At 39.7% G+C, this 14,440-nt stretch overlaps 1 protein-coding gene across 2 annotated transcripts in view; it reads left to right on the plus strand.

The window, feature by feature from the left end:
- FAM20B (FAM20B glycosaminoglycan xylosylkinase) overlaps window positions 1-14,440 on the plus strand; it is a 44,933-nt gene that overhangs the window by 7,854 nt on the left and 22,639 nt on the right. For both annotated transcript variants that reach the window (XM_061383351.1, XM_061383352.1), the window contains 2 exons: window positions 5,188-5,690; window positions 11,230-11,316. In XM_061383351.1, coding sequence (XP_061239335.1) covers window positions 5,314-5,690; window positions 11,230-11,316 — 464 coding nt within the window. In that variant the 5' untranslated portion in view covers window positions 5,188-5,313. The remainder of the gene's footprint in view (window positions 1-5,187; window positions 5,691-11,229; window positions 11,317-14,440) is intronic.

Below are 14,440 nucleotides of genomic sequence, written 5' to 3' on the forward strand. Positions count from 1 at the left end.
TATATCCCAGATGGTTGATATGGACAGAGTAGACATGAAAATGTTAGGTTTACAAATTACGCTCAAATTAGTGGCTTAAGACTAAACGATTTATTTCTCATATTAGGCAGATCAGCTGGGCCCAGCTGATTGATTCTTCTGCACACATGATATTGGCTGGAGTCACATGGGTGGCTGTATTTAGGTGAGACCTCAGCTGGAACTGGAATGCCCTAAATGGCTTCACTTATGTTTCTGGCTCTCAGCTGGGGTGGCCAGAAGAACTAGGGGCTGACCAGGCTTATTCAGTAGTCTAGGCTGACCGCTTTACATAGTAGCTTGGTCCCAAATGGAAGCTGCTAGGTCTCTTAAGACACCTAGCACTCGGCAACTTCCACAGCATTCTGTGATCAAAGCAAGTTACAAAGCCAACCCATATTCTAGGGAAGGAGAAATAGATTCCACTTCTTTATGGGAAGAATTGTTGGTTTCTGTCTTTGTAGACAGTCACCCAAAAACTCATAATTAAATTCAGGTCTTACCTGTTATGCTTACCAAACCTTCAGAGGTTTGCTGAAACCAGCAATGACCAAAGAAGAAGTTTATGAAATTGTCCTTGAGATTCCACTCAGGATGAAGGGCAAGGAGATTGTGTGAGTAAATATGATAATATGCTAGTTATATAATAAATCCTACCCCCTTCAGCATCTTCTTTGTTAATCACCCTCTGTGTGAAATGTTCATATTGAATGTTTTCCTTCTGGTACCTGACACTCACAAAATGTCTTGCACTCCCTTCATGTGATAAGAACTTATTTGACCATTGAATTGAAAACACAAAAAACAAGGATTACTGAAGCCTTTGTTTTTAGTTGCTTTGAACAGAAGTTGGGATTTCTTCTCTGTGACCTCAGGTGAAGTAGTGTGAGGTCTCCCGATTAAAGGGAGATTCAAGGTGGCACAGCTGCTAATGAGGTTTGGAACCTTGCTGGTGGCTTGTGGGAGCCCCTGGTAAGGAAGTAAGTGTTGGAGCCAGGTCTTTTACATACATTGAATTTTATCACACACTGGCTTACAGAACTTTGCACCAGTGTGTATTTCTGTATATGCTCCTCCAGACATCAGTCAGATTCTTGAACAGAGGGATCTAGTCTTTATATTTATACTGTGACTTCACTTTTTTCTGTAAAACCTCTATTTCCTCTCCCAAAACAATTTACAATGTAGTCATAAGTTTATTCTTACAAAACACTTACTGTATATGTAGGAGTGTGTGTGTGTGTATGTGTGTAAGAGAGAAGAATGACATATCAGCTTCCATATCAAGCCTCATTTCACTGATAGAGCTGAGAGTGAAACCAGGGTTCAATGTGAAGATTTCTTATAAACGTCTCTCTTCCACAACTCCAGTCTGGGAATTTATGCCAGCTTTTAGTGTGAAGACCACCATTAGCCCTGCCTTTTTTATATTGAACATTTTTTGTGTTATATTATTACCTTGAGTCTATTTGTTCTTTGAGGTAGGCTCTGTTCTGCATAACAGAAACATTAAAATAAATGACCATAATATAACTGGACAGTGTTAAACTGTTGGAGGCATTTATATGAGGCAGTGCAGGCATGAAATAGAGCAGACAGACTCCTGAGAATGCAAGAGAAGTTTTCATGAATAATTTGGAATATACCCAGTGATGTTGTTTTTATTTCCTTAATATCTGAAATGGGGGATCCTCTTAGAAACCCGGTTTGCAGATGATATAGTATGCTGCCATTTTAAAGAAGATAATACAGTATGGAAGCTCTGTCTTGGATACTCTCCCCTCTCAAGGATATAGGAGAGGAAGGGATCACTGTAAAGAGTAAAGGAGTCTACATCATTGGAGGAAGGAATCATTCTATATTGTGTATCTAATACATTTTCCTGGAAAGGAGTCTTGCAGACTCACAGGCTTTTTGTATAAATTCCACTAAAAACTCTATATTGTCAATTTCTTGAATATCTTTGTGCTTGCCCTGTAGGCTGAAGGAGTAGCAGCTTTCCAACTAAAAGAAAACCTCTTTCTGAGCTGTCAATATTTACTCAGAAAAAGACTATCCTCCAAAACTACCAACTAAATTGAATAGTGTCAGTAGAGAAGTATATTGCCTAAAAATGGGTAGTTGATTAAAGATAGCCAAGTTCAGGTGCCAGGTGATACACGCTCATTTGATACCAAATACAGTACCGAAGGAAATTAACAGCAGAGTCTCGAGATACTTGCAAAGCCTCATTTGCAGTGGTTTGTTCGGTTTAAGGGAAAAAAGGCATCTGCCCTTACTATGCTACGTACTGTAGGGAGTGCAAAAGTAGCTAAGATCAGTAAGGAGTCAGAATTCTGAGAGGGGAATTAAGAACAATCTACAAGAAGACACTGGATATGGCAGAATGTAGTTAAGTACTGGCCCAAAGACAAGAGAGGTTAATGTGGTAAGGAGGGACCCGAAATGGCTTTGAAGATGGCCCTTGAAAGCTAGATCAGGCTTTAAAGAGGAGAAGATGGGAAGAAAAGAGCTAAGAGAAATTTGGAGAGCGCTCCAGTGAGCAATGACACGTAGGGGACCGTGTTCACACTGTTTTGGCGGAAGTTGACGAGGAGGGAAGAGAGTGAGAGTGGTGCCTAGCAACATAGATTGGCTGATGCCATCATTGCTTTGCTAAGGGATTTATGGAACTCACAAATGGTGTGTGATTAGAAAAATGATTTTGCTGCATTATTCTGGATTGGAAGACCTGCAGGTCCAACAGGCTGTTCTTTCAGGGATTCAATAAAAGGTGCCCTCACTAAATGCAGTCAGTGGCTCTGGACATGCCAGGCAGTTGTTGAGAGCAGGGCCAAATTGCAGTCTTACTTGTTCTACCAGAATGTGGTGACTAATCACAAATGCAAAAACTTGTTCAGCCCCTTCAAACCTACCCTCACGGCTAACCTGCAGAGGTAAATAGTGAGGTGAGGTAACAGTTGAACCCTTCGGTCACTTAATAGGAATTTCTTAGTTGAGTAGATGAAGTATTTGCAGCCCTGAACTGATGAGTGCGTTCTTCTGTGGCCCATCAAAAGGTAATGAGATTTCAGAACTTAAAAGCACACAGGCTCAGTTTGTTTTGTCTGAATTTTGGAGCTACTCTAACTTCTCATTGCATTGGTGATTTAAAAAAAAAAAAAACCCTCACTCTCCCCAACCTTTGTGCTAAACGTTTAGATATGATATGTGTATATAACATGAGGGAGGAATTTCTTCATTCTAAATGAAATGAGCAGCATCATTAGAATCTCGGGTTAACCGGACTTTAGTCCTGAGGAGGGTTTTGTAGGACATGAAAGGCTGTTCAGCTGACCCCTTATGCCAGAATAGCACCTCAGCTGGAGGTTGTTGCAGCTGGAGGGGCCAAGGAAAAGATTGCCGACACAGTGAGATTTCCACATTACATTTTACCACTGCAGCCAGAGATCTGTACTGTTGAACAGATAACTGAAGAATTTGTGTGGTTTGGGTCATGTTAGGACTAGCAAAAATCTCTGAAATCTGTTCTACTAGCATTGCTGTTACCAATAATCATAGGGAACTATTTTACTGAGTTTTACACCAAATTTGATACCATCACAATTACATTTTGGATACACTTGAATTGCCTGTGTTTCAGCTAATAGTGTTATGTACTCCCTGGGAGATGATGATGCAATGGAACAGGTGGCTGGAGATAATTAGAATTTGAATTTGACTCTCACTTTGCCATCTTCCTGAAAATGAAACGGGAGTGGTTAATCACCAAGAATAAACTGCATGTCAGCAAGCTCTCAGCAAGGCGCTGCCCTTAGAACACACTGCTGCTCTAGTAGACTATTTGGGGATGTGTTTCCAGCGGTTAATAGGGGAGCAGTCTCCGGTTTGGCTGGGAGTGGCTCAGCCTGACTTGTTTGCCCCATCTTTTGTATTGGTTTTATTTCTTCAATTAATAGTTTGAGTTGTTAAATGAATTGGAGAGTGAAGCAACACCCTGTTATCTTCTTGTCATCTTTGGCTTAGCCCAGCGCAGTGCTGCCTGTAGGCATACAGCAGAGCAAGCTTGTGCATGTTTTTAAAGGGCCCTCTGGAGTGGAAAGCAGCCTGTCAGCATGCAAATGAGATTGAATTTTATGTTCTTGACACCTTGGCAAAAAAATCTTGTATTTGGAATCTTTCAGCTTGAGAACTGGCCAGTGTGGTGGGCCCCCACAGGAAGCACTTCTTTAGGTCTGTAGCATAAGTATCTTTGTTACGTGCCTGACCAGTCCAGATGTAGTCATGTTGCTATAGTACCAGGTTTCATTAATTTTCTGGTCATGTTCTCCTAATAGCCAGATGGTATAGGGATATGTTTTTCCTTTGCTTAATTTATCCAGATTTGATTATCCATATTTTATAGGATTTTTAATTTTGAAAAATAATTAGAAGACTGATAAGTAGAGATTCATGTCTGGGTGTTGTATTTCAGTATGTGAACAGCAGATACGACATGTTTAGGCTTGCTGGGTATTTGAATTCAGAGAGGGAGTTATTACTCTCCTCTGTACCCTCTTTGGTGGAGAAGGAAATGGAAATCCACTCCAGTATTCTTGCCTGGAGAATCCCAGAGACAGAGGAGCCTGGTGGGCTGCTGTCTATGGGGTCACACAGAGTCGGACACGACTGAAGCGACTTAGCAGCAGCAGTAACAGTACCCTCTTTTTGGCATTTTTTAAGAGTTCTTGTCTTATAATATGTCGTAATACTTGTACTTGGAGACAATAACTGGAAAGTTACCAAATACTGGTGGTTTTGGATAATCAAAAGTCATTTATGGGTTTTGAAAGGTAAAATGAAAGTTAAGGAGTTATGCATATCTTAGTGTTTAACTTTTTTGTGCTTTTTCTCATTGTTTTGGTTTCTAAGAATTGGTGGCCATCCAAATGGCTCCGGAATGGCTCTGTACCCCATTAAAACAGGAGTATTTGCTTTTAAATTTTCAGTGTACCTGGTTCTTAACTGTTACATTCTTCCTTAGACCAGTTCATTCTAAATTATTGGGTCTTCTCAGACATAGGATTAGTCCAGCTAAAAGAGTGAGCAATCTCTTTGAGGCTTGTGAAAGATTCAGGAGTGGAAGGACAGAATTTCTGAATGAACTGTGCTTTATACTTGGGCTTGCAGGAATTGTGGGAGGCACCTCAGTGAAGAGATGGACCAGTGTGTATAATCATGGAGTCTCCTTGCTGACCATCACCACCTGCTCTCCTGATAAGTGAGAGTGGTCGGGGAGAAGGAAAAGAGGTCAACATGAAGCTAAAGCAGCGAGTCGTGCTGTTAGCAATTCTCCTTGTCATCTTTATCTTCACCAAAGTTTTCCTGATTGACAACTTAGATACATCAGCTGCCAACCGGGAGGACCAGAGGGCATTTCACCGAATGATGGCAGGCTTGCGGGTGGAGCTGGTGCCCAAGCTGGACCACACCTTGCAGTCTCCCTGGGAGATTGCAGCCCAGTGGGTGGTTCCCCGGGAAGTGTACCCTGAAGAGACACCAGAGCTGGGAGCAATCTTGCATGCCATGGCCACCAAGAAAATCATTAAAGCTGATGTGGGTTATAAAGGGACACAACTGAAAGCCTTACTGATACTTGAAGGAGGACAGAAAGTTGTCTTCAAACCTAAGCGGTAAGTCTTCATCTTGGAAGTTATCTGTGCTGTTTGGTTCTAACCTGGAATTTGTTTGAGTGCTCATCTCCCTCTCCTACTATTCTCTTCAGTAAAATGGGAGGCAGAGACACGAAGGTCTCTGAAGTCTTTTCTAGCCCTTAATGTTCCATGTTTCTTTGAGTAAGGGAAACTTGCAGGAATATGTTTTGGTACCAAATTAGATTGAACACTTTACAGTGAGAGCTGTCCTTGATTTCTAAATTTATCAAGTCCTATGTGCCAGATGTTAGAAGTACAAAATGAATTGGTTAGGAAATAAGCAACTTATCACCATAAGTGTACAGTTAAAGACCAGATAACCACGTGTCAGAAATGCTGTGGAGTAGGAGTTACCCAGAGTTGGAGTGAGTTTTGGATGAGTAACTTAAGTCCTTTTTAGTGCTAAAGTTAAGATTCTTTCACTTGAGCTTTGGTTTTGTTTTAACTAATAGACTTTATTTCATTTTACTTTATTTTAGTAATTTTAGGTTTGCAGAAAAATCGAGGGGAAAGTATAGAGCGTTTCTATGTATGTCCTTCCTCCTCCTCCCCAGTCTCTGCTATAATTAGCATCTTCCATCAAATTAGTACCTTTGTTACAATTGATGAGCCAATATTAATTTATTAACTAAAGTCCATAGTTAAAGTTTACTCTTTGTGCTGTATATTCTGTAAGTTTTAATAAACTTATAATGACAAGTATTCACCGTTACACCATCATAAAGGACAGCTTCCTGGACCTCAGAGTCCCCTGTGTTCTATCTCTTCATTCTTCCCTTCCTCCCCCTGAGTCCCTGGCAACCACTAATCTCTTTAGTGTCTCCATGGTTTGCCTTTTCTAGAATGTCATATAGCTGGAGTGATAACCTTTTGTAACGTTTTCAGATTGGCTTCTCTCCATGTTTTTTAAGGTTCCTTTGTGTCTTTTTGTGGCTTGATGGCTCTTTTTTTTTCCCCTGAATAATATTCCATTGTGTAGATGTACCACAGTTTGTTTATTCATTCACTTACTGAAAACTGTCTTGGTTGCTTCCAAGTTTTGGCAGTTGTGAGTAAAGCTTCTATAAACATTCATGTGCAGATTTTTGTGTAGATAAGTTTTTAGCTCATTTGGGTAAATACCAAGGAGCATAGTTGCTGGACTATATGGTGAGAACATGTTTAATTTTGTAATAAACTACCAATCTGTCTTCCAAAGTGGTGGTTCCATTTTACATTCCCATCAGCTGTGAGTGAGAGTTCTTGTTATTCCACATCCTCGTTAATGTTTGGTGTTGTCTGTGTTTTGGCCATTCTAATGTGTGTGTAGTAATACCTCGTTTCTTTTGCCTGTTTTAAGCAGAGAACTGAGCCATTTTAGTTGCCTCAGTCCAAATTTGAACTGGAGAAAGAGCTAGTTCATATACTATTAGACAGTGATCTCTTTGGACTTCTCTAAGGATCTACAGAGAGAATTTGTGTGGCAGTTCTATAGTATAATTATTTTTTAAGTTTTCTGTGTGTATATGAATTTGAAATAGGTTAACATGATGGTAATCTATATTCTTTTGACAGGATTTAGTTACCAGTGCATTTTCTCAAAATTTGTAAGGTCTGAAATTATCTGTGAACTAAACATTTTTTTCATTCCTCAGTGGAGCTTTGGAGAGAATTATAACATATAACTTGGGGTCTCTTGCTGGAGTGGGAGAAGAAACATGGGGTGATGATATGCAGAAACTTACTGTGATCAGAGTAGTTGGCTCAGCTCTCTTCATGACCCAAATATCAGTAGATAATAGGCAGCCAGAGAGCTAGTATATTGGGATTCCAGAAATGGAAGGGATCTGCATTTGCCTGGAACTGGGAGGCATGGTGTGTGGAAGATGTGGAAATCAGGTAATGTGGGAAAAGCATGGTTATGTGGACCTTGAATCTAATTTCTGTTGCATGCACACTGTTTGCCAGGTGTTACACTAAGTACTTTTTGTATGTTAACGCTTTTAGCCTTCGTCACAACCGTGGACAGTTATGGTGCTTATTTCCAGAACCAGAAACTGAGACGTGGAAAGAGTAACTTGACAGGGTCAGCTTGCAGTAACTAATGGAGCTGGCATTTGGATCCGTCAGAGTGTGAGCAGCTGGTGTTCTGCCACACACATGTGAGCCTCTCACATTTGTTTGTCTTCCTGTAAGAGAGATGACATGGATCATCCATTTTCAAAAATTTGCTAGCTTCCTTTTGAAATGTGATCCTTGACCTCTTGATTTGTCGCCTGAGCCATCAGCAGCATAAGCAGACTGATGGAAAGAAAGCAAACTAAAAACAAGAATTAAGTTCGTGTAAAGAGATGAATTGCAGGCAGTTTGTGTTTAAGTAAAAGGATACCCTCTTCATACCCACTGTTTATACACCGGGGAATTAAAGGTGAGATGGGGCAGCAGGAAGTGAAGGCAGATGTTACTGACGGTGTGCAACGTTAGTGTTAGTTTAGGCGCTTTGCAGATAGGTCTGCAGTGTTCAGACAAGTTGTAATATAAATGGAGGGTGGAAGACGCCAGACTGGTGAGAAGGGGAAGTGGCAGCAGATAAATGCATAGGCTAACGTTAGTCACTGATGCTTCGTCTCATATCTCTTACTACCACTGCAGTCTTCCCATTACGTTCCTCTTCCAGACCATCCTGAAAACTTTCATTCTTCTCCCAAATACCCATATCATCACTGTGCTCCCCAGCTTTAAAACATCCAGGGATTCCCATTACTCACCAGACAAAACCCAGCCTCTGCAACCTAATGGCCAAGCCTCTTACAGCCTGGCCCTCCTCTCTATACCCAGCCCTTTATTCTTGTCAAGGCAGCCCCTTCATCTCCCATCATCTCCCAAATAGCCCTTGTCTATGCCCGGCTCCGGGGATGTTCCTCCCCCACCCCCTGCAAGCTGTCGAGGCCCCTACAGTGGGTGGTAGCACCCTACTCACTGCACACACTGACCTGGGCTGATTATACCTGGTGCTCTCGCAGGCTGGGGAAAGTGGGTTCACATTTAAGTGCTTGTAGAAATTGCTCCAGTCCAAAAACACCCAGCAAATTGCTATTCTGACCCCAGGGGCCTCTGAGACTATTTAGTCCTAGTGTAAGTGCAAATTAATGTCCTTGGTCACATTCTGATGTCCTTCACCAAGAGGATAGGAGTGATTTATCGGCAGTTACTGTATGAATTTCGTTGTTCTGTCAGTGACTTAAGATGGATCGCTCTGTTGAGAGGAGGATCTAAGTCCTTCCTGCTGAGTTGAGACGTGCACCTTTCTTTAACAGCCACTTGTGGTTCAGCATTTCTGGAGCCTGGTTGTCCATGTCCTCCTGTCAAAGATGGAAGATTTGTATAGTGCATGAAATATACAGGAATACAGTCATGCCTTTATTTGCACATTTTGCCTTACATTATTATAAAAGTAATTTTGTTTTTTAATGTAGCTGTATCTTTTCTGGAAGTACATTGATTTTCATAGACAAAAACTACAGTTATGGTGGGAAAAGAACAAGCTGGCAAGGGCCCAGAGCTTGGGAGAAGTGAAGGATCATAGGAAGTGTTGAAAGGGACCTTGGTGATCAACTAGTCTAACTACTCATTTTACTTCTGGGAAAAGTGAAATCCAGGGTTCTGACTTTCATGTTTCACAAAAACCAAATGTGAACTGAGGATTCAGCCCTTTGGACTCCAGTGCAGTTCTTTCATTTGGTTCCTCTTCCTTTCCCATTTCCTTCCCTTCCTGTTTCTCCAGCCCACTCCCAAAGTTTCTGAATTTTTCTAGGGTTTTACATTTCATTCTGTGCAGACTTTCCATGTTCTGGAAAGTTCTCTAACATTTCACTGAAAGGAGTGGACTGCATATCACCAAAGTCTTCTGTGGCTCCGGTGGAGTCCTGAGAAATAAAGTATTCCAGGCCTGTCACCGGCAGCTGTAGTGGAGAGAGAAATGCTTGAATAGTGTCAGCTTTCACTGCAGTCCTATTTAAAAACTGAGACTTTTCATTTGGAGGTAGCAGGTGTAATCCTAGGCAGCCTAAATGATGCTTTGACACCAGAAACAAAAAAATACATATGAGTATATTGACCAGGCTAAGAAGAAACTGGTGTCCAGCCAGGTGTTGAGGCATGTCTGTCTCCTCACATAAATGTTTCATTGCTTTGACTTGAAAATGTGTTTTATGAACATGGTTTCACTTTATATCCTGTGGTCATTTATGTTGAAGGTCACTGCCTTGTATAGTACTGTTTCCCACTTCCCCATGGCCATTTCAGCATTGGAGACCCAAGTGACCTTAGTGGAGTGGCTCCTCTTCACATCATTCTCAACTTATTTCTGTCTTGTAAAGCCTACTAGGTCTCCTTTTGATTCAGGAAATGCAAGTGAACAGTAGAAGTCATAGATGAATTGTGTTCAGTTCTTCCCATTAGCAAGTTTAAGTTGTATCTCTTTGTATAATTAGTAGAAAGAAATATGCCAGTTTTCATTATCCTTCATTTATGTCATGCATGTGATGTAAATCATCGGAGTGGTGTTTGAGATGAAAGACATCTTTGTTGTTGTTTAGTCGCTAAATCATGGCTGACTCTTTGTAACCCCATGGACTGCAGTGCGCCAGGCTCCCCTGTTCTTCACCGTCTCCTGGAGTTTGCTCAAATTCATGTCCACTGAGTCGGTGATGCTATCCAACCATCTCATCCTCTGTCTCCCCCTTCTCCTCCTGCCCTTAATCTTTCGCAGCATCAGGGTCTTTTCCAATCAGTCAGCTCTTTGCAAAGACATCTTAGAACTTGCTTTTTGGTCCAGCCCCTAATATTATCAATAAGAAATCTAAGACCCACAGAAAAGAAGGGTTTTACTCAAGGTTATCCAGGCAGGTAATGACAGAGCTTTACCTAACTCTCACTGCAGTCCAGTATTCCTTCCACTGCATCATCATAAACTTAAAAAGAGAATAATTATTCAGATAACTTTAAAAATTTTTTCCTTTTCCTACTTATTTAACAAAACCTGAAGCATATCAGGACCATTGTTTTCCCCAAGAAATTTAAACTTCTCTAATAAGCCTTACCATAGCCATTCTGGTAAGCAAGACCTTTTAATTACATATTTGTCTTCATTATTTCAGTTTAGTCTAATAGACAATTCAGTAGACATTTATTAAGCACCAACTATAGACTTAGCACTGTGCTGAAGATACAAAGAGTTCAGAAAAGTACCTTCTAGTTTTACTTAAGCTACGTTGAAAGTCTTCAGGAGGGGTAGAAATAACATCTGTGTTTTATTCATAGAATGGTTGCAGAGGTAGATGTATAATTCTAGTTTTCTTCTCCACTTCTTCTTCACATCATCTACTGGTGACCCATGCTAACCCATGACTGTTCTCAGGGTTGACAGAGGCCACTAGAGTGAATCAGGCTTGCAGAGTTTCTGTTCTGCCTCTTGTACTGTCACCTCTGGTACTGATGTAATTCATGTCTACATCTGTGCTTCCCATTCGCTCTGCAGGTATAACCGGGACTATGTGGTAGAAGGGGAACCATATGCTGGTTATGATAGACACAATGCAGAGGTAGCAGCCTTTCATTTGGACAGGTATGTGCAATCACAGTGGGTTACATTCGTTTTATTTCCTTTTAAAAATATCTTGGAGAGGACTTGTGGACTCCTTTCAAAGAAGTGTAATTAAAAAAAAAAGTGTAATAACTTTGACTTGTTAACTTACTTTAGATAACTGATTGCTTCCACTAAATTTGTATGAGTGCCTCATTACTTGGGTAAATAAAATGGCAAGAAGAAAACCAAAGTTTGACTTCACATCCCTAAATTGAACTGGTCATTAATTGGGCCTGGCAGTCCTGGTTTTTGTTTTGTTTTGATTTTGTTTTTAAGTAATACTCATTTATCCTCATATGCTGGAAACATAACATGACATATATGTAAATATTATTTTCCTTCATACAAAATATGCACAGCTTCAATAACCAGGATAAATGTGAATTCTAAATGTGTAAGTTAATGAGGAAAACTTAATACTTTTTAAGCTGGTTATTAGTCAGGATTCTTGTAACTGAATTGTCTAGTGTCCCAGTTGCTCCTTTTGATCAGATCTTTAATCAGGGCATGTTGATAGACTTTAAAAGAAATTATTCACTATATTTTTTTAATGAATCTATAAGGAAACTAGAAGAAAATAAAGATGAATTTTTGTCTTTTTTCAGGATTAGGGAGGATTTTATAGGTATAAAAGCAATAATTTAAAAATCACAAAGAGGGACTTTGCTCGTGGTCCAGTGGTTGACTCTGTGCTTCCATTTCAGGAGGGCATGGGTTTGATCCCTGTTCAGGGAACTAGGATCCCGCATACTGCAGCCAATAAATAGATTAAATTTTTAAAAACTCAGTAGATTCAACTAAAAAAAAATTTAACTCATATGTCAAAAAACGTAAAAATTTAAAAGCAAACTAACTTGGGAGGAAAATACCTGAATCCAGTATATAATCTAAACATTAATAGCCTTAATATATAAGTTTATAAAATCTTATATATACTCTAAAACACTAGTAGAAATGGTTTAAGAACACAGTTGGCTGAATAGAAATTACTGATTGCTAGTAAATATGACAGAGGGAATTCATATTCACCAGTAAAAAAAAACAAATCCAGATAATTCCTGGTTGTCCATCGGGTAGGACGCCTCTCTTGTGGAAGGGTCAGGTTTAGTCCCTGGTTGGGAAACTGAGATCCCACAAGCCACAGAGTGCGACCAAAAAAAATCCAGTGAAATAAGGGGTACTGTTTTCTCCTACTGAAAGTGACAGAGATTAGAAAAAAGATAGTACTTTATTGGCAGGAATAGACTGGCATCTATGCTGCTTGTGTCATTGTTAATTGGTTCCATCTTTAAGAACTCTGGCACCACGTATCCAGAATCTTCATGTTCATACCCTTTGAATGAATAGCTACCTTTTTATGCAAACATCTAAGACATTTCTCGGAAGATATTTCTAAAAAGTACTCTAGAGAATCAGAAATTCAAAGATACATATAGCAAGATCTTAGCTAGTAGCATTTTCAGTACTGAAAATCTGAAAGCACCCTAAACATCTAATGACAGGGAAAATTAAATGAATGTTCATTCATAACACCATGAATTTTCACTGCCCCTATTAAGACCTAGTGGGAAAGAGTTGGATAGATCCTACTCATCACTTAACTGCACATTAATCTTTGCAAAACTTTGTTTCCTTGTTTTCTTCATCCCTAATCCCTTTCCTGTTTCTCTGGACACCAGCAGTGCCTAAAGATCTTTTTCCTATAACCATACCGATATTTCATGTTATCCAACATACTAATTTCTGTTAATCTGATACATGTAAAGTGGTATCTCATTGTTCCTTTATATTCCCCCAGTTATTGGCAGAGATACCTCCTCATCTTTTCACAGCACAGCACCTATTTGTTAACTTGTAGTGAAGTAGTCTTTGTACAGAAATTACTATTTTGGATATTAATTAAATAATGTTTCAATTTATGACCTGTGCTTTGGGGTCTTATATTTAAAAGCCCTTCCCTCCCTCAAAGTCTGAAAGCTATTCTCTGACCAGCCCCCTCTCCCTTTTGTTAACTGCCCCAGCCAGGCTCAAGTGCCACTGAGTACGGCTTCCCAACACTAAATGGATGCTCTTCTTTGGTCTGACAATGGTCAGTGGGGAGAAAAGGTACTTCCCCACTTTCTTTCCCACCCCATGCTCCTTACACTTTTCTGCTCTGAGTTGCTATTTCTCCATTACATTAGGATTTAACCCCCTCCTCTGGCCTCAGAAGGTGCTCTCAATTTTTATGTTATTTTGATCGATCTGTTGATCTCCTTACTTTTGTGGCTTTTTTAAGAATGAGTTTAGGATAGAGAATCAGTCGGCAGCCCTGAACAATGGATTATTTATTGCACAGTCATTTGTAATTGTAGAAACCTTAAGGCAACTTTCTAAAAGAGTCAGAAAAGGCTCATGATGCAATGATGAGTGAAAAGCAGGAGGCAGAATTGCATATAGTATAATTTCAACTATGTATATACACACAAGAGTGAGTGTATGTCTATATATACATGTCTGAAAAATATGGTTGAATGCCAGATTGTCACTAGTTTTTTCTGGATTGTGGAATTATGGATGATTTTAATTTTCTTCCATAAATTTTCTGTGTATTCTGAATTCTGCCCCTCCAACTTTTCTTCAGGGAGTGTGTATTTTTTTAGCAAGAAAATTTCCTTTTTTAAAAAAATGATGGTGCTCCACCAAGGCTGCACTTGAGACCATTAGAAGTGTCTTAAAATGTATCTGTATTTAAGTTGTCCTATGAATTTATCCTTTTAGGTTAATTTGTGTAGTTTTCTATCAGTATTCTGTTTTATGCAAAGATTTGAAACCATGTGTGGGTTTAGGCCCAATCTTTTTTTTAATGCTTTGTTAAGTTTATTTTAAAATCTTACTATGAAAAATTTCTAACAAACATGGAACATTATAATGAACCCATAGACCCACTCCTTAGGTTTAACAGTTGCTCACATTTTGCCAGATTTGTCTTCAATAAATTACATCTCAATATTAAATTCATAAACATATGTACCTCTGAAAAATATTTACCAGTAATCAACAGTATCTTTTGGAGAAGGGCATGGCAACCCACTCTAGTATTCTTGCCTGGAGAATCCCCATG

This window comes from Bos javanicus, chromosome 16 (assembly GCF_032452875.1).
Source record: "Bos javanicus breed banteng chromosome 16, ARS-OSU_banteng_1.0, whole genome shotgun sequence".
NCBI classification, from domain to species: Eukaryota; Metazoa; Chordata; class Mammalia; order Artiodactyla; family Bovidae; genus Bos; species Bos javanicus.